Source organism: Pogoniulus pusillus, chromosome 6 (assembly GCF_015220805.1).
Source record: "Pogoniulus pusillus isolate bPogPus1 chromosome 6, bPogPus1.pri, whole genome shotgun sequence".
Classification (NCBI taxonomy): domain Eukaryota; kingdom Metazoa; phylum Chordata; class Aves; order Piciformes; family Lybiidae; genus Pogoniulus; species Pogoniulus pusillus.
The window spans coordinates 29554784-29581300 of NC_087269.1; the positions used below are offsets into that span (position 1 = coordinate 29554784).

At 51.6% G+C, this 26517-nt stretch overlaps 1 protein-coding gene across 3 annotated transcripts in view; it reads left to right on the top strand.

Moving 5' to 3' along the window:
- CDH23 (cadherin related 23) overlaps positions 1 to 26517 on the top strand; it is a 370794-nt gene that overhangs the window by 24696 nt on the left and 319581 nt on the right. For all 3 annotated transcript variants that reach the window (XM_064145069.1, XM_064145066.1, XM_064145068.1), the window contains exon 4: positions 2441 to 2518. In XM_064145069.1, the coding sequence (XP_064001139.1) occupies positions 2441 to 2518 (78 nt within the window). The remainder of the gene's footprint in view (positions 1 to 2440; positions 2519 to 26517) is intronic.

The following is a 26517-nucleotide window of genomic DNA, read 5'->3' on the forward strand; positions in this document are numbered from 1 at the left end:
TGTTTGGCCTGCAGAAGAGGAGGCTCAGGGCTGACCTCATTGCTGTCTGCAACTCCCTGCAGGGAGGCTGTAGCCAGGTGGGGTTGGCAGGAAGGCTTCCAGGCAAGCAGCAACAGAACAAGGGGTCACAGTCTGAAGTTGTGGTGGGGGAGGTCTAGGCTGGCTGTTAGGAGGAAGTTGTTGTCAGAGAGAGTGATTGGCATTGGAATGGGCTGCCCATGGAGGTGGTGGAGTCACTGTGCCTGGAGGTGTTGAAGCAAAGCCTGGCTGAGGCACTTAGTGCCGTGGTCTGGTTGATTGTAGAGGGCTGGGTGCTAGGTTGGAGTGGCTGAGCTTGGAGGCCTCTTCCAACCTGCTTGATTCTATGATTCTAGCTGGTGTGTACATGGTGCTGCTCTGGGTGTGGGGCTGAACACAACAGATGGGCAATAGAGCAATGAAGGTTTGAGTGTTTGCAATGTGTCAGCATCTCTCTCCTCAACTCTCCCTGGTCAAGAGTTTGGTTGTGATGTGAGTGGTGAGACTGCTCAGGGCTGATAGAGCACTGCCTTCAGTTACAGCTTTCCTTCTTTAGTTGTTGGGAGATGGTTTCTATTCATCACAGCATTTGTCTTTTGCCCTACACTTTGGTACCATCCAGAGGCTTTCTCTGCATTCCTTCCTGTCACCTGCTGTCTTTCTGAATGCTGGCTGCTCAGCAGCATGGTGACAGCCTTTGCTCTTCATCGTGGGATTTGCAACCCAAAGCAGAGCCCTGCCTCCAGACTCTCCTTCAGCTTCCTCAGTTCTTGGGTGCTGATTGCTCTCCTTCCTCGTTCAACACGCAGCTGCCCTGTGCTCCCAGACCTGTGCTCCAAATGCTTCCCAGCACCTGAAGCAGCTGGATTTGGAAGCTATAACTTATTTTCAGTATCCTGATGGTATCCAGAACTATGTTTTGAAGCAGAATCATTTTGAGAAGCCAGCCCCCTATGGTAATGGCTGCTTGAAGTATTTTAGCCTCATCTGTCTCCTTCAAAGCCTGTTGGTGCCAGCACAGCAGCCAGCTATGTGTGTGCTTTGAAGCCTCCAGTGATGCCATCAGCTCTAAATAACCCATTTTGTCGAGGTCCTTCTCATTTTCTTTTCAGAGGCTGAGATTTAAATGTGCCTTTGCAAGAGTGCTGCCTCCAGTTCTTTCCCACTTCTCAAGGTGCCTAACAAACCTGATGCCTCAGGAAAGAAGTCACTGCTGAAAATCCCCCTTGTGTTACAAAGGGAGGAAGCCCTGGAGGAGCTCAGATTGTTCTATGCCCCTGAGTAGGTTCCTCAAGGGTGCTGAGCAGATTTGTGTGGAAGCACAGCTGGGACCTCTGCTTAAAAGGTCTTGAGAACTTCTCTCTCTGTCCAGGTCAAGATAGTAGTGAAATTTGGTCTGGTTCTGGTGTCTTAAGGCAAGATGCTTAAAGCACAAGGCGTAGAACTGTGGGACCATCACGCCCACTAAAGCATCTATGTGCCCCATCTACATGTTTTGAGGGTGGTGGCAAAGTGTAGCAGGGTTAAGAGAGAAACCTGGGCACCTGATTTCATCCAGGCTTTCCTATCCCTTTGCCTGCAGCAATGTCTTTGGTCTTGCAGCACATCTTGAGTAGGGATGGAGGTGGTGCTGACTGGACCTGCATCTGGTGTGGTGGGGCTTTGTGAGAGGCTGTAGTGCTGCCACTTTGCTGGCAGTTTGATGTACTTGAGCTTTAGCTCAGCTTGCATCACAAGCCTCTAAGAGCTACCCTGTTGTTTCCAGCGAGTCTCCTTGCCAGAGAATCTGCTTGGAGCCTGGCCGTGGAATCACAGAATTCATTGGGTTGGAAGGGACTCTCAAAGGTTGTCTTGTCCAACCCTCCCCACAGTCAGCAGAGACATCTCCAGCTAGATAGGTTGCTCACTGTCCCATCAATCATAGAATCAGTCAGGGTTGGAAGGGACCACAAGGATCATCTAGTTCCAACCTCCCTGCCATGAGCAGGGACACCCTACCCTAGAACAAGCTGCACACAGCTCTTCTTCTTTTGTCCTTCCTCTTCCTTTCCTGGGACTCCCCATCAATGAGCATGAGCTATTTTGACCACAGCACTTTAAACATGTGCACAGCCCTGGTTTTGATGCCAGTCCCTCAACATCTCTCTTGAATTGAGGAGCCCAGAACTGGACACAGCACTCAAGGTGTGGCCTGAGCAGTGCTGAGTACAGGGGCAGAAGAACCTCCCTTGTCCTGCTGGCCACACTCTTCCTGAGCCAGCCCAGGATGCCATTGGCTCTCGTGGGCACACTGCTGGCTCATGTTCAGAGTGTGAACCAGTGTGATGCCAAGCTACAAGCTTGGTGTGCCACAGGCATCTCAGTGTGCCCATAGCCTCTCCCATGACATGGCAATAACAACTTGCTTTTGTCCTCTTCCCAGGTCAGGGCAATCGGCTGCCATACTTCATAAACTACTTCTTCGACACCTACCTGCTGATCAATGAGGACACTCCTGTGGGTAAGTGGGGTGCTCCCCCGTGGGGTCTGCTGGTGCCAACCTCATGTTGGAAAAGAGGTGTGTGTGTGGGGGAAATGGGTTCTGTTTTGATTGACAGATGTAGCTGATTTTCCTTTCTTCCTTTAGCTGAGGGTTGGTTTTTAGTGAATGCAGAAATCGACCTGGTCATTCTCGGCCTCTTTCCAGCCTCTCAGTCCATTAAACTTCTGCTCTTCAATCAGGGCTCCTGACTGACTTCTAATGTGGGAGGAATCGATTGGGAGCAGGGGGTGGCTGGGATGGAGGCTACCCAAAGCCCCTTCTCATATCAACTGCTGCCTTCAACCATGCAGCCTGAGGAGCACCCTGTAGCACTTGCTGCACCTAAGTCATCCTGGGAGCAAGGTCTCTTCTAGTGATTGCTTGGCTCAAGGATGGTTTCCAGCTGAGGTTTCTCTCTGGTTTTGGGGTGCACCTTTCTTGCACTCTTTGCAGCACGTGGTGCCCTGCCTCTGAAATGTCAGAGCAAGTAGGCAGGGTGTGGAATCTTGGTGGTGAATGGAAGCTCCTGAGCGGCAGCTGGGCTCTGCTCAGAAATGCATCCTTCTGGCTTGCTGGACCTGCAGCTGGCTGCATGCAGAGTTTTGTCTTGAAGTGATGCTCAAAAAGGCTGGGGAGGGACGTTTTAGGCTGTCAGGGAGTGCCAGGACTAGGGGGAATGGAGCAAAGCTGGAGGTGGGGAGGTTCAGGCTGGCTGTGAGGAGGAAGTTGTTCAGTATGAGAGTGATGGGTGCCTGGAATGGGTTGCCCAGGGAGGTGGTTGAGGCCCCATGGCTGGAGGTGTTTCAGGCCAGGCTGGCTGAGGCTGTGTGCAGCCTGCTCTAGGGTAGGGTGTCCCTGGGCCTGGCAGGGGGGTTGGAACTGGCTGCTCCTTGTGGTCCCTTCCAACCCTGACTGATTCTATGATTCTGTAGGTTTATTTGCTCTGGGAAATAATACTGAGAAGTGCTGCTCAGGTGCCTGTAGTCACAGCACTGCAGTAGACAAGCTGTGAACAATGTCAGGAAAGGAGCAACCTGATTCCATTGTAATTTAGCTGTGATTTTTCTTCCCCCCCCCCCCACCCCCCCCACCAATGACTTGCATCCATGTCATTTTTCACAGCTGCCTTCAGCAGGTCCACCCCTTCCAGGTCACCTCACACCAGCTTGCTTTGCTTTGCTGGCTGTGTGCTCCCTGCCCTTGAATTGCTGATGTCCCTACACTGAGTGCTGGATGTGCCCCAGACAAATCCCAGGGAAGGAAACAGCTGTGCAGAAGCTGCTGGGAACAGCTTAATGGAAACACTTCCTCACCAAGTACGGGGCTCTCGAAGCACTTGAGCTTGAAATACCTTAAGGGAATTGGACTGAAGTCCTGCTTTGGCAGAAAATGGGGGCAGGTTTCTGATAGCCTGCTTTCCATTCAGATGTAGTGCAAGTAAAATTGTTCCTGGAATTACTTTGGGTTGGAATTTTATATTTCTTTCATTACATTTATATTTTTTTTGTTGGGGGTGGGGGGAAGCTTTGTATTGCCCTGTGCAGAAATGAAATTCACTCTTAAGTATATCAGCACCCTGGGATTTTGTGTTAGGATGCACCAGAGGGAAATATCAGCCTGGAAAAAAAAAATGTTGACAAGCAGCATTGCTGTGTTTGCTTGCTCCTGGTGGTAGTGAAGCCTTGCTCCTGTGTCAGAGAAAGACAGTGGTCTCCTGGGGTGCAGTAAGAAGAGTGTGGCCAGCAGGTCAAGGGAGGTTTTTCCCCTTCTCTACTCTGTCCTAATGAGGTCACCATTTGGAGTACTGGATCCAGTTCTAGGCTCCCCAGTTCAAGAGAGAAGAAAGAGCTGATGATAGTCCAGTGGAGGCTAGGAAGCTGCTGTGAGGCCTGAAGCACCTCTGAGGAGGAAAGGTTGAGAGCCCTGGGGCTGTTGAGCCTGGAAAAGAGCAGCCTGAGAGGGGATCTGATCAGTAGTCCTGTTCAATATCTTTATTGATAATCTGGATGAGGGAATTGAGTCCCTCATCAATAAGTTTGCAGATGACATCAAGCTAGGAGCAAGTGTGGATCTGTTGGAGGGTAGGAGAGCCCTGCAGAGAGACCTTGCCAGGCTGGATGGGTGGGCAGAGGCCAATGGGATGAGATGGAACAAGGCCAAGTGCAGGGTTCTACACTTTGGCCACAACAACCTCAAGCAGCACTACAGGCTGGGGACAGAGTGGCTGAGAGCAGCCAGGCAGAGAGGGAGCTGGGGGTGCTGGTAGAGAGGAGCTGAAGATGAGGCAGCAGTGTGCCCAGGTGGGCAGGAGAGCCAATGGCATCCTGGGCTGGCTCAGGAAGAGTGTGGCCAGCAGGACAAGGAAGGTTCTTCTGCCCCTGTGCTCAGCACTGCTCAGGCCACACCTTGAGTGCTGTGTCCAGTTCTGGGCTCCTCAATGCAAGAGAGATGTTGAGGTGCTGGAAGGTGTCCAGAGAAGGGCAATGAAGCTGGTGAGGGGCCTGGAGCACAGCCCTGTGAGAAGAGGCTGAGGGAGCTGGGGGTGTTTGGCCTGGAGAAGAGGAGGCTCTGGGCTGACCTCATTTCTGCCTACAGCTCCCTGAAGGGAGGCTGTAGCCAGGTGGGGTTGGTCTCTTCTGCCAGGCAAGCAGCAAGAGAACAAAGGGACAGAGTCTGAAGTTGTGGCAGGGGAGGTCTAGGCTGGCTGTTAGGAGGAAGTTGTTGTCAGAGAGAGTGATTGGCATTGGAATGGGCTGCCCAGGGAGGTGGTGGAGTTGTGATCCCTGAAGATGTTGAAGCAAAGCCTGGCTGAGGCACTTAGTGCCATGGTCTGGTTGATTGGGCAGGGCTGGGTGCTAGGTTGAACTAGCTGAGCTTGGAGGTCTCTTCCAACCTGGCTGATTTGCTGATTGTATGAATAGCTAAGGCTGGGGGACAGCAGGATGGAGACAGACTCTTTTCAGATGATGCCCAATGACAGCACAAGGGACAATGGATGCAAACTGGAACCCAGGAGGTACCATCTGGACAGGAGCAGAATATTCTTGGGTATGCAGCAGGCTGCCCTGAGAGGTTGTGGAGTCTCCTCCTCTGTAGAAGATTCCAAAGCCAGCTGAACACTGTGGTCCTGGGCAGCCTGCTGTGAGTGCCTCTGCTTTAGCTCTTCCAGCCTTTGTCATTCTGTGACTCTGCCTTTTTTTTGGGGGGGGGAGGGGAAGGAGGGCTCCTGGCTTAGGCTTATTAACTTTTAAAACCATACAAAAGCTTCTCATCTGGAAACACCTTCCTTAAATCCTGATTGAGTAGCAGAACAGAGTGTGATGCCTCCTGCCTTGGAAAACACTGCCTCCTTTTTCTGAGGTCTGTTAGATGTGCTCATCACTGTGGCACCAGGTGAAAGCCCAATGCAGCCCTCTTCTCCCCTCCCTACAGCATCCCTGGCCACAGCCTCACCCCAAACCCAGCAGCCCCTGCTCATTGCCTGCCATGCCAAAAGGAATCTTAAGCAACAATTAAGAGATCATTCCCCCTCTAATCACTTACAAGAGTAAATTAGTCTTGTCAGGAGCTATTAAGACTGAGAGCTGAGAATTCATTAGGCAAGATTGGGCCAAGGGAGCTGCTGGTGCTGCTGCTGGTCCAGGCTGATTAATTCCTCCCCAAACATCATCAATGCCCATCTGTTTCATTTAGGTCCTAAGAGACTAGTTTTCAGGTGGACTGGTGAGACCCCACCTGGAGTACTGCATCCAGTTCTGGAGCCACTATTACAAGAGAGATGTGGAGATCACAGTATCACAGTATCACCAAGGTTGATGAAGCATGTCCAGAGCAGGGCCAGGAGGATGCTCAGAGGGCTGGAGCAGCTCTGCTGTGAGGACAGACTGAAAGAGTTGGGGCTGTGCAGTGTGGAGAAGAGGAGGCTCCCAGGTGACCTTCTTGTGGCCTCCCAGGATCTGAAGGGGGCCTCCAAAAAAGCTGGGAAGGGATTTTTTAGGCTGTCAGGGAGTGCCAGGACTAGGGGGAATGGAGCAAAGCTGGAGGTGGGGAGATTGAGGCTGGCTGTGAGGAGGAAGTTGTTGAGCCTGAGAGTGGTGAGAGGCTGGAATGGGTTTCCCAGGGAGGTGGTTGAGGCCCCATGGCTGGAGGTGTTTGAGGCCAGGCTGATCTAGGCCAGGGTGTCCCTGCCCATGGCAAGGGGGGGTGGGACTAGATGATCCTTGTGGTGCCTTAACCCTGATTGATTCTGTTCTTTGACTGCCCCTCTAGTGGGTGATTTCACCCAGGAGGAATGGGAACCTGCGTGTGTGTGCGCACCCAGAGAGGATAGAAGACCTGAGCTGTAAGAAGGAGGAAGTGGTGCAAGGGGCTGGGAAAGAGATTGCAGGAGAGAAGGGAGATGCCTGGAGAGGAGGAAGGATAATGAGCATTTGAGTTGTGGTGGCACAAGTGAGAGGGGGCATCAAGAGAGCCTGGATCAGCTGCCAGCAGCTGGATTGCTGTGTCTTACTCTGAAAGAAACCTTTCCACAGGTCTATGATGGGGTTGGAAGAGACCTCTAAAGGTCATTTAGTCCAACCCCTCCTGCAGTCAGCAGGGACGTCTGCAACTAGAGCAGCTGGCTCACAACCCCAAACAGCCTGACCTGGAATGTTTCTAGAGATGGAGCACATACCACTTCTATGGGCAACTTGGGCCAGGGTTTCACCATCCTCAGTGTGACACATTTCTTCTCTTTCTTTAGTGTAAATCTCCCCCTTCTGGTTTCAAACCATCACTCCTTGTTCTGTCACAACAGGCCTTGCTCAAAACTCTGACCCCAGCTTTCTTATTACATCCTTTAACTACTGGAAGGCCACCAGAAGGTCTCCCTGGAGCCTTCTACAGGCTGAACAACCCGAAGTCTCTCAGCCTGTCCTCGTAGCAGAGGGCTTCCAGCCTTTGGATCATTTTTGTGGCCTCCTCTGGACCTGTTCCAACAGGTCCATGTCTCTTCTGTGCTGGGATCTCCAGCAGAAGCAGGAGTTCTGCCTGGTTAGACCAGCCCTTAGTTTGCAGGAAGGAGACTTCATCTTTATTGTGCTGCTCACTGCCTTAAGGAAACTTGTTCCAAAGGCCATTTGGTTTAATCCCAGATCTTTTAGGGCACTGCAGGTAAAGGAGATTGGTGTGCATGTCGATGCTGAGGGAGTTGCTGGAGGTCTCTGGCAATGTGTGATGCTCACTGACTCGCTAGGGAGAGGTGGCATTGCTGCAGGTGGGGTTACCAGTAGCCCAGCAGGTGGGGATGGGCAGACAGTGCTCTGGATTTCTCTTGGTTGGGGTCCCCACAGCTACAAAAGGAACATCATCTTAGCATAATGTAACGGCTGGAGCCTAATTGCCCAGCAAATGGATTTGCTGTACGCAGGGCAGGAGTGGGGAAATGAAGATGATCCATCATGTCAGGTCTGTAACTAGCCTTCTAACCACCTAGCTGGATTCACCCCAGTTTCTCTGAAAGCTTTCATGCCTCAGTGCCTTGCAAAATGCATGACAAAAGAGGCCGTTCAGATGAGTGCAATTCCACTTCCCCTTCATCCTAAGCGACAGCATTTTAGCATCACTGGAATAATATTGTCTTAAAAGGGTGGGAAAGGCTTTAATCGCTGCACCTGAGCTCAGAGCACAGTCTCAGCTTTGCTCTTGGGCCACACCATGTTGGGGCTGTGCTTGCCTGGCTGGGATGGGGGTGATGTGTCCCTCCTCCAGACCTTGGTCCTGCATGTCCTGCTTTAAACCTTAAGAGTGACCTTCTGGTATCTGAAAGGGACAAGAGTTTTTGTAGTGATAGGATGAGGGGCAGTGCCTTTGAGCTGGAACAGACTAGGGAGAAATTCTTTAGAGTGAGGGTAGTGAGACCCTGGAACAGACTGCTCAGGGAGGTTGTGGATGCCTCCTCCCTAAAGGTGTTCAAGGCCAGACTGGAGAGGGCCTTGAGCAACCTGGTCTAGTGAAAGGTGTCCCTGCCCATGGCAGGGGAGCTGGAACTAGGTGGTCTTTAAGGTCCCTTCAACTCAAACAAGTCTATGACTGAATTTGGAGAGCTGATCCCTGGAGGTGTTCAAAAAAAGCCTGGCTGAGGCACTTAGTGCCATGGTCTGGTTGGTTGGACAGGGCTGGGTGCTAGGTTGGAGTGGCTGAGCTTGGAGGTCTCTTCCAACCTGGTTGATTCTATGATTCCTCTGTAAAACCTGATGAAGTTGAACAGTGTATGACAGAGTGGGAAACCTGCCAGGGTGTAGTCACAAGGCTTGACCACCCCACCCCAGGCAATGTGAGCACGAGGAGATGCTGGGAAAGGTGCCTGGGACAGCTGGCAGGTGAGGAGGCTGGGCTCCCCTAAGGCTTCTGCCAAGGCTGGCTGCTATCTGATTCCCTTAGTTATTTTGGGCAGGAGAGCTTGCAGCTGAGGTTCTCAGCTCTCTGTCCTACCAGCTTGCCAAGATGCTTTCCTCTGAGCATCACCCAGTAGGATGCTGAGCCTCAGGCTTCCCCGGAGTTGGCTGCTTCAGCATCTCCTCCCACTTGTTAACCCATGACAGCACAGGGCCATAGAGAAGCTCTGCCTCAGCAAAGGCTGAGGTCAGGGCTGCTGGGGAGTCACAGCCCCAAGCGGTGCTGGCTCAGCACTCAGAGCCTGGCTAGGTGTGGAGTTTTGGGGCTGAAGGCCTTGCATGCTCCCTGACTCAGCAGCTTGGTGCCACTGTGGAGTGGAGAGGTGGATGGCTGGGGGATGCTGAGCGCAGCACTTGTGAGGAGGTGTGGACATCAGCATGACAGGAGACAGAGTGGTCAAAATTGTAAGAGCAAGTGTGGGGATGAGTTTCCTGTTCAAAGCCTCCTTGTTCCTTCCCTTCAGCTTCATAGAATCATGGGCTCAGTCAGGGCTGGAAGAGACCACAAGGATCATCTAGTTCCAACTCCACTACCATGGGCAGGGACACCCTACCCTAGATCAGCCTGGCCTTCAACACCTCCAGGGATGGGGCCTCAACCACCTCCCTGAGCAACCCATTCCAGGCTCTCACCTCTCTCATGCTGAGCAACTTCCTCCTCACATCCAGCCTGAACCTACCCATCTTCATGGCTCTCCCAGGAGATCCAGGCTGTTCTCTCCATCCCCTGGCTTTGCTGTGCTCAGAAAGTGAGGCAGATGATGGACAGGGAATTGGATGTGCTTCTGCCTCCTCTGCAGTGCACAGCTCTTGCTGAGCTGGTCAAGGCACAGTAAATAGGTCATGTTTTGGGAACAGTGTGGGTAAGCCTTTGAGAGCTTACCAAAAAACCCTGCTGATGTGGGGACTTGCAGATAGTGAGTTCCCAATCCTGTTGCAGGAGTGTCAGCTGAATACAATGGAGGAGAGGGTGATGAGAAGGTGACTGCTGGAGACATCTAAATCTCTTTCACTTTGTTGACCGAGTCATAAGTTCTGCTGGGGAGCACAAATGTGGAAGAAGTCTTGCTTGGCCATTTAGCTGTCTCTTGGCCATGCCATGGGATGTTTGAGGAATCCAATCTGGCTTGTGATGGCCATGCTATGGGAATCCTCCATGCCAGAGGATTCCAGTCTGGCTTGTGACACCGAATGGGTGAGCTTTGTTGCCTGTGGTTTGACTTTCTGCTGTGGGGAACTGATTTGTGCATTGCCAGAGCAAGCTGGAGTCCTTTCAGAGTGGACTGCTCTGAGCAGACCATCTCCTCTCTTTCCAGCAGAAAGTGTGAGGGATTTGAGAAGGGAAACCCACACCAGCTAAGGGACCCCAAAGCAAATGGATGTTTCTCCAGCAAGTTCTGATGGGCAGAGCTGAACTTTGCTCTTTGAGACCTGTCTGTGGTGCTGGCAACACCTGTGGAGTTTGGGGCTCTTACTGTGCACCCCAGCCTCAGTGGGGCCAAAAGGTAGTGGAGCATCCCTGCATTGTAGGTCTACTTTGTTAGCTGGTGGTGACTAAAGGTTGGTGTGTGTCACTTCTTGCCTGTCAGGGCAACTGATGCATTTACTTCCCAAGAGGACTGGAAGCAGAACTAGTTTAGCTGGCAGGGTGTCTCTGCACGTGGCTCTGAGATCTGTGGATGACTTCACTTGATGCTCCATTCTGTGTGAGGACCAGACCCAAGGGCTTTTCTTCTCCAGGCAGGGAAGGCTGCCATTCTCCCTGCACTTGTATGTGTAGATTGCAAAGCAATCATGCCTTCCACTGCAGTGCTCTGGTCCTGGACAGCCCAGATGCTTTGGCACCTGGGTGGAGTCCCCAGGGCTGTTGGGCCATTCAAGCTGCTGCTGAAGATAGAGTTATCTGTGTGCGATTGAGCGTGGGCTGTCTTGGCTTAAACCCTGCCTGCTTGTTTGGACCCACAGCTGTAGGCACCTGCAGTGGCTGGGCTCCTCCATGATGGCATTTGCCTTAATCCATCACTGGAAGGGGCAGAAAATGTGCTGGCTCTGCTCTCTGTGTACTTCTGGGCTTACTAAATTGTGTTGGAGTTGTTTTTGACTAGATATCCACGAGGCTTCTGGGCCATCTGTTGGGGACAGCTTTGGAGCTGAGACCATGGGTGTTTGAGCACAGAACTCCTTTTTCCTTTGGTGTCATCTTGTCTTCCCTTGCAGTGTATCTGCTGTTGTTGCCTTTGTTCAACCTTAAATACTAAAGCTCAGAAGAGAATGCTAATTTGACCTTCCAGGGTTAGAAGTCATAGTGGTAAGCCCAGAAAGCATGGTGGGCATACTGTTAATGAGGGTCCAATGGAGTGCCTAGGGGGGTGACTGAGGAGGGCTTTAAAGCTAAGGAGGGTTAACTCCTTGTAAGGACCAAGGCAGCAATGGGTGTCCTTGGGACAAGGTTCTTTGTTAGCAAAAGTTGGAAGATGCTTTAGGCCAATATGGTGGCACTGGTAGTGATGTGGATGGAGAGCTTAGGGGTTGGAAGAGGACCTCTGGAGGCCATATAGTCCAATCCCTCTGCCAGAGGTTCCTTCCAACCTCTGCCATGCTGAGATTCTATGCCCCTTTGGGCACACCTTTGAGTGGGGGAGTATTTGTGTCTATCAGCCCAATGGGGTCTATGCCTGTGTGCAGCCAGCAGAATTGATTTGGCCTCTTAGAAAGGATAATTCCAGAGGGGTGTGCTGTCTGACTGAATAAGAGGCATCATGGAAGAGATGATGTGGATATTCTCCTTCAGAAAGAGACACACTGGAGGGAAAAGATGCCATCCAGAGAGGCCTGAACAGCCAACCTCAGGAGCTTCAACAAGACCAAGGGCAAGGTCCTGCAGCTGGGTGGAGGCAATGCCAAGCACAAATGCAGGCATTTGAGTGAGTGGCTGGAGAGCAGCCCTGAGGAGAGGGACTTGGGGGTGCTGCTGGACCAGAAGCTCCACAGGAGTCAGCAATGTGCACTTGCAGCCCAGGATCTGGTTGGCTTTCTGGGCTGCATCAGGAGAAGTGTGGCCAGCAGGGCCAGGGAAGTGATTCTCCCCCTCTGCTGTACCTGGAGTCCTGCATCCAGTTCTGAGCCCTTATTCCAAGAGGGATGTGGAGATGCTGGAGTGTGTCCAGAGAAGGGCCAGGAGGATGCTGAGAGGGCTGGAGCAGCTCTGCTGTGAGGACAGACTGAAAGAGTTGGGGCTGTTGAGCCTGGAGAAGAGGAGGCTGCAAGGTGACCTTCTTGTGGCACTTCAGGATCTGAAGGGGCCTACAGAAAAGCTGGGGAGGGACTTTTCAGGCTGTGAGGGAGTGCCAGGACTAGGGGGAATGGAGCAAAGCTGGAGGTGGGGAGATTGAGGCTGGCTGTGAGGAGGAAGCTGTTGAGCATGAGAGTGGTGGGAGGCTGGAATGGGTTGCCCAGGGAGGTGGTTGAGGCCCCATGGCTGGAGGTGTTTAAGGCCAGGCTGGCTGAGGCTGTGTGCAGCCTGCTCTAGGGTAGGGTGTCTCTGCCCATGGCAAGGGGGTTGGAACTGGCTGATCCTTGTGGTCCCTTCCAACCCTGACTGATTCTGTGATTCTTCATCTTCAGTACTAATTGAAAGTGCTGTTGTCACCCAACAGCTATTTACATCAGAATTTGCAGGCTTCTAGAGAGCTCTGTGAGGAGCAGCCTGGTTTCTGTAAGTGTGGCAAGGACCCTAATGAAGAACAATCTTTGAGGACTATTTTGAGGAGGGGATTTCAGCTCTTCACTCAAGCCCTCTTTCTGTTGCTGGTCATTAGAAGGCTCATTGAGGAAATTAGCTTGTTGAGCTGTATGAAGTGCAGTAGCATCATTAACAAAAAATTAAGGCTAGAAAATGAGTTATTCTTAACACCAGGAAACTTAAAGGGGAAAAAAAATCAACTTCCCCCCACCCAAAGTCTTAACCCTGTGCCATTAAATTTGTCACTTCATCAATCACTTAAATTTTCATATCTGCTTTGGTAATAGGCAGTAACATGAGGGAGAAGGGAGAAAGATTTGAAATAGGAAGTAATTAACATCTCAGGGTAACCTTGCTATTGCTACCTGCCTCATCAAAGCATTCAAAGGTATCAGAGAATCAAGCAGGTTGGAAGAGACCTCCAAGCTCAGCCAGTCCAACCTAGCACCCAGCCCTGTCCAATCAACCAGACCATGGCACTAAGTGCCTCAGCCAGGCTCTGTTTCAACAGCTCCAGGCACAGCAACTCCAGCACCTCCCTGGGCAGCCCATTCCAATGCCAATCACTCTCTCTGACAACAACTTCCTCCTAACACCCAGCCCAGACCTCCCCTGCCACAACTTGAGACTGTGTCCCCTTGTTCTCTTGCTGCTTGCCTGGCAGAAGAGACCAACCCCACCTGGCTACAGCCTCCCTGCAGGGAGTTGTAGGCAGCAATGAGGTCAGCCCTGAGCCTCCTCTTCTGCAGGCCAAACACCCCCAGCTCCCTCAGGCTCTCCTCACAGGGCTGTGCTCCAGGCCCCTCACCACCTTCCTTGCCCTTCTCTGGACATCTTCCAGAACCTCAACATCTCTCTTGAATTGAGGAGCCCAGAACTGGACACAGCACTCAAGGTGTGACCTGAGCAGTGCCACACCCTTCCTGAGCCAGCCCAGGATGCCATTGGCTCTGCTGCCCACCTGAGCACACTGCTTGATGTCTCTGCCTTTCATGTTGGAGTGTGTGAGCCCTTACATGGGAGCTTCCAGAAGAGAGAGACAGAGCTGTGTGTGATGATGAGGTCTGGGGTGATTTTGTTGTCCAGGATAACTGTGGTAGCATTAGTTACCTGAGCAGTGCTGTCTGTAGGAGCTTCATTAGTGGGCTGGCTCCCTGGGAAGCATTGGCCTGTGCTCTACAAAGTGTTTTTTGTTACTCTGGAGTGTCTGGGCTTGGGTGGCAGTGTGCAGGCTTGATCGTGGAATCATTTTGCTTAGAAGAGACCTTTAAGATTATCAAGCCCAGCTGTTAGCCCAGTACTGCCAGCTCACCACTAAACCATGTCCCTCAGCACCAGCACTCCACTACTGCCCTGGGCAGCCTAGTCTGGGGCTTGACAACCCTTTTGGGAAAGAGATTAGACATGAGAAGAAATTTAAATCTCTCCTGGTACAATTTGAGGCTGTTTCTTTTTGTCTTGCCACTTGTTCCTTGGGAGAAAAGAACAACTTCCACCTGGCTCCACAAGCTCCTTTCAGGGAGCTATAGAGAGGTTGAAGGTCACTCTTCAGCCTCCTTTTCTTCAGGCTAAACAATCCCTTTTTCCTCAGCTGCTCCTTGCAAGGCTTGTGCTCTAGATGTGAGTGTCCAGGCTTGGCTGGCTGTGTGCAGGCTTGGCTCTCCATACCTTGTCAGGAAAGACTGAGAGACCTGGGGCTGTTTAGTCTGGAGAAGAGAAGCCTGAGAGGGGATCTGATAAATGTCTACAAATATCTGAAGGGTGGATGGCAGGAAGACGAAGCCAGTCTTTTTCAGTGATAGGATAGAATGATAGAATCAGTCAGGGTTGGAAGGAACCACAAGGATCATCCAGTTCCAACCCCCCTGCCATGCCCAGGGACACCCTACCCTAGAGCAGGCTGCACACAGCCTCAGCCAGCCTGGCCTGAAACACCTCCAGCCATGGGGCCTCAACCACCTCCCTGGGCAACCCATTCCAGCCTCTCACCACTCTCATGCTCAACAACTTCCTCCTCATGTCTAGGCTGAATCTCCCCACTTCCAGCTTTGCTCCATTCCCCCTAGTCCTGGCACTCCCTGACAGCCTGAAAAGTCCCTCCCCAGCTTTTTTGGAGTCCCCCTTCAGATTCTGGAAGGCCACAATGAGGTCACCTGGGAGCCTTCTCTTCTCCAGACTGAACAGCCCCAACTTTCAGTCTGTCCTCACAGCAGAGCTGCTCCAGCCCTCTGATCAACCCAGTGGACCTGCTCTGGACACACTCTGTCATCTCCACATCCCTCTTGCAATGGGGGCTCCAGAACTGGATGCAGTACTCCAGGTGGGGTCTCACCAGGGCAGATGTAAACTCCAATCACAGGAAATTCCACCTCAGCATGAGATAAAACTTCTCCTGTGAGGGTGTCAGAGCTCTGGAGTGGGCTGTCCACAGAGGTGTGCAGTCTCCTTCTCTGGGGGCTTTCAAAACCTCTTTGTTCATGTGTGTTTTTGTGTGACCTGCCCTAAGTGATCCTGCTTTGGCAGGGTAGTTGCACTAGAAGGTCTCTGGAGGTCCTTTCCTAGCCCTAGCATTCTGTGATCCTCTGCCAGCTGAGTGAAACCAGACCTATTTCTGGGTCAGTTGCAGGATTTTTCCATGGGTGACAAACCTGATCCTAGAGAAGGGATAATGATGCAAGTCAAACTTGGAGAACCCAGAAATGCAGGGCAGGGGAAAAGTTTATCTGCACGTAGATGTGTGCTCATATATTCAAATGGGGAGGGTGGATATATGTGTCTTTGTGGAGGTATTAATATTCTCAGGGACTGTATTAAGGGCTGAGATTATTTCCCTGCACCGTAGGGAAATTGTTGCATATGCATGGACTCATAACTTTTGTGGTTGGTGGGGAAGGTGAGCTGTGTGTTGACTTGGAGTCCATCAGTTCATAGATTCACAGGATCATGGAAAGATTTGGGTTGGAAAGGATCTTAAAGATGCTGTAGTTTCAAATTCCCTGCCATGGGCAGGTTCATCTGCCACTAGCCCAGATTGCTCAAGGTCCCATCTGACCTAGAATGATAGAATCAGGCAGGGTTGGAAGGGACCACAAGGATCAGCCAGTCCCAACCCCCCTGTCATGCCCAGGGACACCCTACCCTAGAGCAGCCTGGCCACAGCCTCAGCCAGCCTGGCCTTAAACACCTCCAGCCATGGGGCCTCAACCACCTCCCTGGGCAACCCATTCCAGCCTCTCACCACTCTCATGCTCAACAACCTCCTCCTCACATCCAGCCTGAACCTCCCCACCTCCAGCTTTGCTCCATTCCCCCTAGTCCTGACACTCCCTGAAAAACTAAAAAGTCCCTCCCCAGCTTTTTTGGAGGTCCCCTTCAGATCCTGGAAGGCCACAAAAAGGTCCCCTGGGAGGCTCCTCTTATCCAGGCTGCACAGCCCCAACTCCTTCACTCTGTCCTCACAGCAGAGCTGCTCCAGCCCTCTGAGCATTCTCCTGGCCCTTCTCTGGACACACTCCAGCATCTCCACATCCCTCTTGCAATGGGGGCTCCAGAACTGGATGCAGGACTCCAGGTGGGGTCTCAGCAGAGCACAGTAGAGGGGAGAATCACCTCCCTGGCCCTGCTGGCCACACTTCTCCTGCTGCAGCCCAGGCTCTGCTTGGCTTTCTGGGCTGCAAGTGCACACTGCTGGCTCCTGTTGAGCTTCTCCTCCAGCAGCACCCCCAAGTCCCTCTCCTCAGGGCTGCTCTCCAACCACTCCCTGCCCAGCCTGGATTTGTGCTTGGCATTGCCCCCACCCAGATGGCCTTGAACACTTTTAGGTTGAGGGAGCATCCACAACCTCCCTGGGCAATTTGTTCCAGTGCCTCACTACCCTCACTGTAAAGAATTTCTTCCTCATCTCCAGTCTAAATCTCCCTTCTTCCAGGTCAAAGCCATTGCCCCTCACCTTATCCCTATAAGCCCTTGTAAAAAGTCTTTCCCCAGCTGTCTTATAGACCACTTCAGGTGCTGGAAGGCTGCTCTAGAAGCTGGCCTGGAGCTTTCTCTTCTCCAGGCTCAATAACCTCTACTCTCCCAGTGTATCCCCGCAGGGGAGGTTGTCCTGCCCTATGATCATCTTTGTAGCCCTCCTCTGAACCTGTTCTGTCAGTTCAATGTCTCTTTTATGCTGTGAGCACCAGAACTGGTTGCAGTACCCCATGTGGGGGTCTCATGAGATGAATTGGACCTCTTAAAAGCAAGCTATGGTTGCAAACACAGACAAGCATGCTTGTGCCTTTTGCTGGATCAGTAGCTTGAAGTATTTGAGTTGTGTGAGCTTAAAAAAGACCAAAACAATTTAATACACTCTCTTGCTCCCTGCTTTTTGTGTTCACACACAATGAATTCACCAGAGGTTCCCTCTGTCTGGATCCATTCCACCACTCTGGCTGATTTTCTTGACTGAAGAGCAGAGCAGGAAGGCAGGAGAGGAGGCATGGAGCTGCCCTTGTGCTGCACAACGCACAGGAGAAGCTCCTGCCACGCTGGAAGAGGCTGATGAAGCATTACACTGCTTTGCCATGCAGCCTTGGGCTGTGGTTTGGCAGGAGGTGTGTTGAGTGAAGGGTGCTGAGAAGAAATGGTTTAGAGAAGGGCTGGCAGCCAGCTGCTTGCCCAGTTTGATGGTCTCATTGAACCATCCAGCTTCCAGAGCCAGCTGGGTGAGGAGGATCAGCCTGAGGCACTGTCCTGTGCAGAAGGAATCCCACGAGAGCCTCAGTGGCTCCTCTCACACTTGTTTTTAATCTAAACATCTGAGAGTTAAGAGGATGGGGCCAGACTCTTCGGTGGTGCCCAGCAGCAGGACAAGGAGCAATGGGCACAAACTGTAACCCAGGAAGTTCCATCTGAATAGGAAGAAAGGTTTCTCTGCTGTGAGGGTGTTAGAGCCCTGGTGCAGGCTGCCCAGAGAGGTTGTGGAGTCTCTTTCTCTGCAGAGATTCCAACCCTCTATGGACCAGCCCTGAGCCTCCTCTTCTGCAGGCCAAACACCCCCAGCTCCCTCAGCCTCTCCTCACAGGGCTGTGCTCCAGGACCCTCACCAGCTTCCTTGCCCTTCTCTGGACACCTTCCAGCACCTCAACATCTCTCTTGAATTGAGGAGCCCAGAACTGGACACAGCACTCAAGGTGTGGCCTGAGCAGTGCTGAGCACAGGGGCAGAAGAACCTCCCTTGTCCCGCTGGCCACACTCTTCCTGAGCCAGCCCAGGATGCCATTGGCTCTCCTGCCCACCTGGGCACACTGCTGCCTCATCTTCAGCTGCTATCTGACAGCACCCCCTGGTCCCTCTCTGCCTGGCTGCTCTCCAGCTACTCTGTCCCCAGCCTGTAGTGCTGCTTGGGGTTGTTGTGGACAAAGTGCAGAACCCTGCACTTGGCCGTGTTCAATCTCATCCCATTGGCCTCTGCCCACCCATCCAGCCTGGCAAGGTCCCTCTGCAGGGCTCTCCTACCCTCCAACAGCTCCACACCTGCTCCTGGCTTGGTGTCATCTGCAAAGTTACTGATGCTGGACTCAATCCTCTGCTCCAGATCATTAGTTAAGATATTGATCAGGTCTGATCCCTGGGGCACACCACTAGTGACAGCTGCCAACTGGATGTGGCACCATTCACCACCACTCTTGGGGCCTGGCCTTCCAGCCAGTTCTTGACCCATATCAGAGTGAATCTGTCGGAGCCACAAGCTGCCAGCTTTGCCAGGAGCTTGTGTGGCAGATGGTGTCAAAGGCTTTTCTGCAGTCCAAGTAGACTACTTCCACAGTCTGCCCCAAAATTGTCTTTAAAAGCCCCAAAGTTCTCCCCACCAGCCTGTGGTTGTTACATCCTGGTGTAAAATGAAGTCATAACAAGCCCAGACAATACAACAACCACAAAGGCATTAAAAAAAAGGTTCAGCTTTTTTTTCTGCATCAAAATAATCTGAGCAATTAAAATATGAATATTTGCTTAGTCTTCTTTATGGAAAGACACCACATTCCTGTGGGAAAGAAGCAGGTAGAAGAGAGGAAACATGAAGTGGTACTGAGGCTGTGGAGTAAAACTCCTCTTGTTGGGAAACATCTATACAGTAAACTGCTGTTAGCCTAGTGATATGAGTAAGGAGGAGCTGCTTTACTTTGAGAGCAGTAGAGCACTGGAGCAGCCTACTCAGGGAGGTGCTGAAGCCTCCATCCCTGGAGTCAGTCCAAACCCACCTGGATGCCATCCTGCTGTAGGTGAGCCTGCTCTGGCAGCGTGGTTGGCCAAGACAATTTCTAGAGTTCCTTTCCAACCCCTCTCATCATTCTGTGGTGAACATCCCCTCTTTGGGGCTGGGGTGGCGCTATGCTGGTTGTGTGGGTGGCAGAGTTGTCTCTTGGGGGAGCTTGTTTCCAAGTTTTGGGGGCCAGAGGAGACTCAGGGTGGGTTCCTTCGATGCTGTGCTGTGAATCTGTCTCCCAGCTTTGAAACCGATTTCTCTCAGGCGTGTGCTAATGCTTCCTTTCTGCCTTGGAATGGCTTTAATGGGCTTGATTGGCAGGGAGAGTTCATAAATTGGTTCCTCCTGTCCAACTGCTGCCGTCCATTGATGGCTTTTGAATTAACTGTAACCACTCAAGGAGGGGGAAAAGTAATACCCCCAGAGCTAGAGACAGCTTTGTTGGACAACTCAGTGAAAACATCTGTTCGATTTGCAGCGGTGGTCAGAGGAGTGAATAAGCTCTGTGTGCTCCCTCTCTTAAAGATTTATTAATATTGCTCTTTCCACGAGGGGGAAAGATTTCAAACACTTGACATTTAATGGTTAGTAACTCAATTTGATGCCATTCATCTGCATGGCTTTGTCAAACGCCTGCTCTTGCGGAGGCTTCCAGCGCTGTACTGCGTAGGCTGCGGCGGGCTGTAATTAGGAGGATGATTTGGTGCCTGAATATGGAGGAACCTCTTTTCTTCTAATTGATGATTAGATTTGAGGTGGAAGATCACATTATGGATTAAAAACAGGGATGTGGTTTCATTGATACTTAGCTTTTGAGGTGAGAGATTGTGCTATGGATCAGAGGCAGTGATGTGGCTTCATTCCCACCTCTGTGGCTAATGTAAAAATAGGAGGGGGTGTGTGGGGAAGAAGACTTTGAAATGTGGGAAGTCCAGGGGGAGACTGACAATTCAGGATATGGAAGGAAGTGAGGAGGATTCTCCCAGGCAGGATTAATGGTTGTTACTAATGATTTTGGGAAGGAGAGGGCAAGAAATAGGTATTTCACAGTCCTCTGCCGTAAGCGATGGCGCTGTGGAAAACCTCCGCTCCCGAAACGTGCCTAAGCAGAGAATCAACCAGGTTGGAAGAGATCTCCAAGATCATCCAGTCCATCCTATTTTCCCATCTGACAGCAGCATCCACTTAAATATCCTACTGGATAAAACAATACTTCCACACACAAGAGCACTGCTGTAGGACTTGGTATGGTGAGACAGTAAGGCAAGTGAGTGAAAAGACCGCATAGAAAGCACCGTTGTGCGTACTCGTCTCTCCTACCATCCCCTGAGGCAGCTTTCCTAGGCATAAGGGAAAAGTGAGGGGGAGAAGAAGGGATAATTCCTCCCTGGCTCCTGTAAGTTTTGTTGTGCCTTGGAAATATTGTTGCAGTCCTCTTGGATGCTGTCTGCAGTCCTATCAGGTAGGAGCTGGGAGGGATGGCTTGCAGAAGGCACATCAGCCAGCAGCCATTCCCTGTGTGCTTCGTTGAGGTGGGGGGGGAAAGAGTCATAAATTAAGAAGAGGGCAAAGAGGTGGGGAAAAAAACAATTCCCAAGCTGCTATCACTGTGCTGCAACAGGATGTTCTTGCAGAAACCATAAACTTGGATCCTTCAAGTTTGTGCAACCCTGCCAGCAAGGGACAGAGGAGGATGAACCCCGTGGGGATGTTTCACAGCTGTTTTCTGGCAGCTGGCAGGTAGAGAAGGTGTCTCCAAGGAGGGGAGGAGGCTGATGCATCCCTGGATTCTAAACTAGGAGCTTGGGGTTTGTTGTTTTTTTGCATTCCAGGTTGTAAGTTGGAGGTGTATGGTTGTGGGGGTTTGGGTTTTTCTCTTTCTTTCGCTTCAGAGACTGCTTGATTCACACCTCGAGGAACAAGAGACAACCTATTCCGATCCCGTTGCAGAGCAAGCTGGTGAGGTGCAGAGGGGAGCATTTTCAACACAATCTGCTGACTTGCAGGTTTTGTGTTGTTGGGGAAAAGCCAAATTCAGAAACATGCTGTCAGCTTGGAGGAATTGCTCACAGAATCATAGAATGGCTTAGCTTGGACCTTAGGCAGCCCAGGGAGGTGGTGGAGTCGCCGTCCCTGGAGGTGTTCAAGAAAAGATTGGATGGGGCACTTAGTGCCATGGTCTGCTTGATTGGCTAGGGCTGGGTGCTAGGTTGGACTGGATGAGCTTGGAGGTCTCTTCCAACCTGGATGATTCTCTGATTCTATGATTAGTTGATTGGAGAGGGCTGGGTGCTAGGTTGGACTGACTGAGCTTGGAGGTCTCTTCAAACCTGGTTGATTCTATGAATCTATGATCTACCCCAATCTCCCTGCTATGAGCAGGAATGGCTCTCAGCCAGACTTAGCTGCTCAAGGCCTTGTCCAGTCTGACCTTGAACAGCCCCAGGCAGAAGGAGGCTCCAGAGTCCCATCACCCCTGTACTGCAGACCTTGTCACAAGATCCAGCCTAAACCTACTCCCCTGCAACTTAAAAACGTCTTCCACTTGTCCTGTTGCCAGACACCCTTATGTCTTCTCTGGAGACATTTAAAACCTGCCTGGATGTGATCCTGTGTGTCCTGCTCTAGGTGATCCTGCTCTGGCAGGAGGTTGGGCTCTTTTGAGGTCCCTTCCAACTGCTAACATTCTGTAACTTTCTCCAGGTACGAAGGTGCCTGTGCTCCAGAACTGGGTGCTAGGTTGGACTGGATGATCTTGAAGGTCTCTTCCAACCTGGTTGATTCTATGATTCTAAGATGCACATTGTGTTGAAGCCTCATGAACCTTGCACCCCTCAGGCAGCAATTGGCCTGAGGACAGTGATTTCTTCACTAAGGACTTCAGGAGGAGTTTGTTTCTCAAAAAATACCTCTTTTTCTGTAAGGGGCAGGAATTGAAGACTGCATTCAGTAGCAAGTGCTCTCAGGGTCCTTTTATTGTTTGTGAAGTTAACAAGTTCATGATCTTGGAGGTCTCTTCCAACCTGGTTGATACTATGATCCTATGTTGATGGGATAGGGCTGGGTGCTAGGTTGGACTGGATGATCTTGGAGGTCTCTTCCAACCTGGTTGATTCTATGATTCTATATTGAGATCCAGATGTGCTGCCCTTGGTGGACATCTTGCTGTCAAATCTAGACTGTGTTGGGGGTGCTGCATTCCAGTGTCATTTTATCCCTCTCCAGAGTAGAAGCTTATCCCAGGGACCGCAATACCTCCAGCGGTTATGTTCTGTTTTTCCCCTTCACAATCAGGAGCATCACAGAATGATGGAATTGCTTCTGTTGGCTAAGATGTCTAAGATTGAGTCCAATTAGCAACCTAGCACCACCATGGCCATTAAACCATATCCCAGAGGGCCATGCCCATGCTCATTTTCTAACACCTCAAAGAGCAGTGACTCCACCACTTCAACCAGGTGGTCAGAGGGACAATTTTCATTGGGACGTTGATCCTAGAAATGCAAGAATGCCCCTCAAAACTTTGAACAAAGCCACATCCAGTTGGTGGCCAGTCACAAATGGTGTCCCCAGGGATCAGTGCTAGGCCCGATCCTGTTCAATATCTTAACTGATGATCTGGAGCAGGGGATTGAGTCCAGCATCAGTAAGTTTGCAGATGACACCAAGCTAGGAGCAGGTGTGGAGCTGTTGGAGGGTAGGAGAGCCCTGCAGAGGGACCTTGCCAGGCTGGATGGGTGGGCAGAGGCCAATGGGATGAGATTGAACAAGGCCAAGTTCTGTGCTTTGTCCACAACAACCCCAAGCAGCACTACAGGCTGGGGACAGAGTGGGTGAGAGCAGCCAGGCAGAGAAAGACCTGGGGGTGATGGTAGAGAGTAGCTGAAGATGAGGCAGCAGTGTGCCCAGGTGGGCAGCAGAGCCAATGGCATCCTGGGCTGGCTCAGGAAGAGTGTGGCCAGTAGGACAAGGGAGGTTCTTCTGCCCCTGTGCTCAGCACTGCTCAGGCCACACCTTGAGTGCTGTGTCCAGTTCTGGGCTCCTCAATTCAAGAGAGATGTTGAGGTGCTGGAAGGTGTCCAGAGAAGTGCAAGGAAGGTGGTGATGGGCCTGGAGCAGAGCCCTGTGAGGAGAGGCTGAGGGAGCTGGGGGTGTTTGGCCTGGAGAAGAGGAGGCTCAGGGCTGACCTCATTGCTGCCTACAACTCCCTACAGGGAGGCTGTAGCCAGGTGGGGTTGGTCTCTTCTGCCAGGCAAGCAGCAAGAGAAGAAGGGGACACAGTCTCAAGCTGTGGTGGGGAAGGTCTGGGCTGGATGTTAGGAGAAAGTTGTTGTCAGAGAGAGTGATTGGCATTGGAATGGGCTGCCCAGGGAGGTGGTGGAGTCACTGTGCCTGGAGATGTTGAAGCAAAGCCTGGCTGAGGCACTTAGTGCCATGGTGTGGTTGACTGGACAGGGCTGGGTGCTAGGTTGGAGTGGCTGAGCTTGGAGGTCTCTTCCAGCCTGGTTGATTCTATGATTCCATGATCAGTACTTGGCTGGAGGGTGGCAGTGGGTTTGTCTGAGGTGGTGCTGAGGTGGTTGACTGTGCAAACTGCTTTCTCTGCTGCGGTCTCATCCCTGTTATGTATTAAACCTAAGGGGCTGTTGTAGTGGAAGTGGTCTCAGGTGGTTGAATAATTGTGCTCTGAAGGAGATTAACTTCTTATCTGGCAAGCTGCCACCTTTATTAATCTGTGGATAATACAGTGTGTGTGTGTTGTTCATATGTAATGTTTTGGTAGCAAATATCTTCCTGTTGTTTGGCCATGTGTGTCCCTTGGTTAGTTGCCTTCAGAGGCCCAGACTCCAAAGGCAGGGATCCTTGAGATCAAGGGCTGCTGCTCCTGTTTCTTTCCTCATGAGAAGGTAATTGCCCTTATGTTGCAGCTATTCTCATTTCCTTAGTACCTTGAGCTGTGAGTAGAGATGATGTCAAGCAAGTCCTCTGCTGAGTGTGGAGTTACTCAGGCCAGTGGAAGGAGTCATAGGTTGAGATATGGGGGCTAGGGACCACCCATCTCAAAGGCCAGCCAAGAGGAACAATACCCATGGGCTGAAAGGGATGAGTAGCACTGCTCCAGAGAGTGAACGTGCTCCCCAAAACTGGGTGTAGGTTTGCACCACTTACCGGTGCTGGCCATGGAAAAGAGTTGCTGCTAAGGAGGGGGCTTGGTATGGGTGCAGGCAGCAATGCGGCTGTGGGTGATGTAGCATGGGCTGTGGTCTTGGGATGATGGCAGGGATGAGTACAGGCAGCAGCAGGGCTCTGTGTGCTGTAGCGTGGGCTGTGGTCTTGGGATGATGGCAGGGATGAGTACAGGCAGCAGCACAGCTATATGGGCTGTGGTCTTGGGATGATGGCAGGGATGAGTACAGGCAGCAGCAGGGCTCTGTGTGCTGTAGCATGGGCTGTGGTCTTGGGATGATGGCAGGGATGAGTACAGGCAGCAGCAGGGCTCTGTGTGCTGTAGCATGGGCTGTGGTCTTGGGATGATGCCAGGGATGAGTACAGGCAGCAGCAGGGCTCTGTGTGCTGCAGCACGGGCTGTGGTCCTTGGGATGATGGCAGAGATGAGTACAGGCAGGAATAGGCTGTAGGTGTTGTAGCAGGGGCTAGGCTGCTTGGGATGGGGCCAGGGGTTGGCTACAATGTGCCAAGAGGCTATGGGTGCTCTGACAGGGGCCGAGATCATCTCTCCATGCAGTGGAGAAGGGAGCTGGTGAGGGTGGGAGCCAGCTGCAGTCTGCCAACTCCACTAGAAGTAGTCTCTGTGATGTAAGTTGCTATTAGATAGGATAACAAGGTCAATAATGCCTTTGCCTGGGAGAGCTTCAGCCAACACTTCTATCAAAACCAATATTAATTTTCACTAATTAGGAGCTGCAGCTAATGAGTGTCACAGCTAATTTACCTCATCCATAACGAGGGAGAGGAGGGGGTCAGGCACCCAGGATCAGAGCCTGCGAATCTGCCTCCGCTCTGCTCTCCCTCTCTTTCTTGGCCAGGTTTACACTTGTCAGCTGAGTGGCTTGATGTCTGAAGGTACATGGGCATGTGTGTGTCCCTCCCTCACCATTCCCAGGGGAATGATGCTCTGGGGAGGCAGGGAATGAGCTGTATGAGGAGGTGCAGGTGCAGCTGGCCCATTCTGAAAGGAATGAGCAGGTGAGTGATTGCTCAGGTGAGGCAGAGAGAACTCAGTATCCTGGCAAGGTCCATCTGGCAGTGTGGGATGATGACAAGGGAGAGGCAGGCAGGAGACCCACTGGCTGTTTGAGAGAGGACCAGAGGGTTCTGGAGCTCAGAACAAAGCAGAGAGGGAGGAAGGAGGTAAAAGGAAAAAAAGCTTGGTAGGGATTTGCAAGGGAAATTTTGGGAAAGAAAAGGATTGACTGTTGTCCTGAAGGGAAATTGTAGTCAAGCTTATTTGCTCACGAAGCTGTTAGCTTCAAAGCCTTTACTGTGCCTTTTAGCCCTGCTCTCTTCTGTGATTATTTTTTTATCCAAGTCATTGCCAGGGCACAGAAGCCAGCCTGGAAACTCCTAATCCACATTAGAGTAGAGAGGAGAGAGTGGTCAGCATTGGCTGCTCAGGGAAGTGGTGGAATCACCATCCCTGGAGATGTTCTAGAAACACATGGACATGGCACTATGGAACTTGGTTTAATGGCCACAGTGGTGTTGGTTCAGTGGTTGGACTCAATGATCTTGGAGGTCTTTTCCAACCAAAACAATTCTATGATTCCATTCTGTGAAAGCACTATGAGCATGAAGTGATGAAGCAGTTTGTGATGGTTCCCGGAGTCTTCTGAGTCTCTTTCTCTGCTAGGATATTGCTGTAGGTCTTTGCAGTGCTTGCCCAGCTTGTCACAAAACCAAAGGACAGGCATGTTTGAATTTGGATTGAATTCTTCTGTCCATGTGCCATGCACAAGTCACAGGCAAGAGCATTCCATGCACATAGCCAAGAGTAGTGACAGTGAAATTGGAGTTATCCCTGTTCATCCTGTAAACTTGATCTGAGAGGATCAAGGAAGAGAAGGAAGGGTACCCTGCCCACTTAGCCTTCCTGAATGATTTGAGTTTTATAGTCTGTGGCTTTGGTAGAGAGTAGCTGAAGATGAGGCAGCAGTGTGCCCAGGTGGGCAGGAGAGCCAATGGCATCCTGGGCTGGCTCAGGAAGAGTGTGGCCAGCAGGACAAGGGAGGTTATTCTGCCCCTGTGCTCAGTACTCCTCAGGCCACACCTTGAGTGCTGTGTCCAGTTCTGGGCTCCTCAACTCAAGAGAGATGTTGAGATACTGGAAGGTGTCCAGAGAAGAGCAGCAAGGCTGGAGAAAGGCCTGGAGCACAGCCCTGTGAGGAGAGGCTGAGGGAGCTGGGGGTGTGCAGCCTGGAGAAGAGGAGGCTCAGAGCTGACCTCGTTGCTGTCTGCAACTCCCTGCAGGGAGGCTGTAGCCAAGTGGAGTTGGTCTCTTCTGCCAGGCAAGCAGCAAGAGAACAAGGGGGCA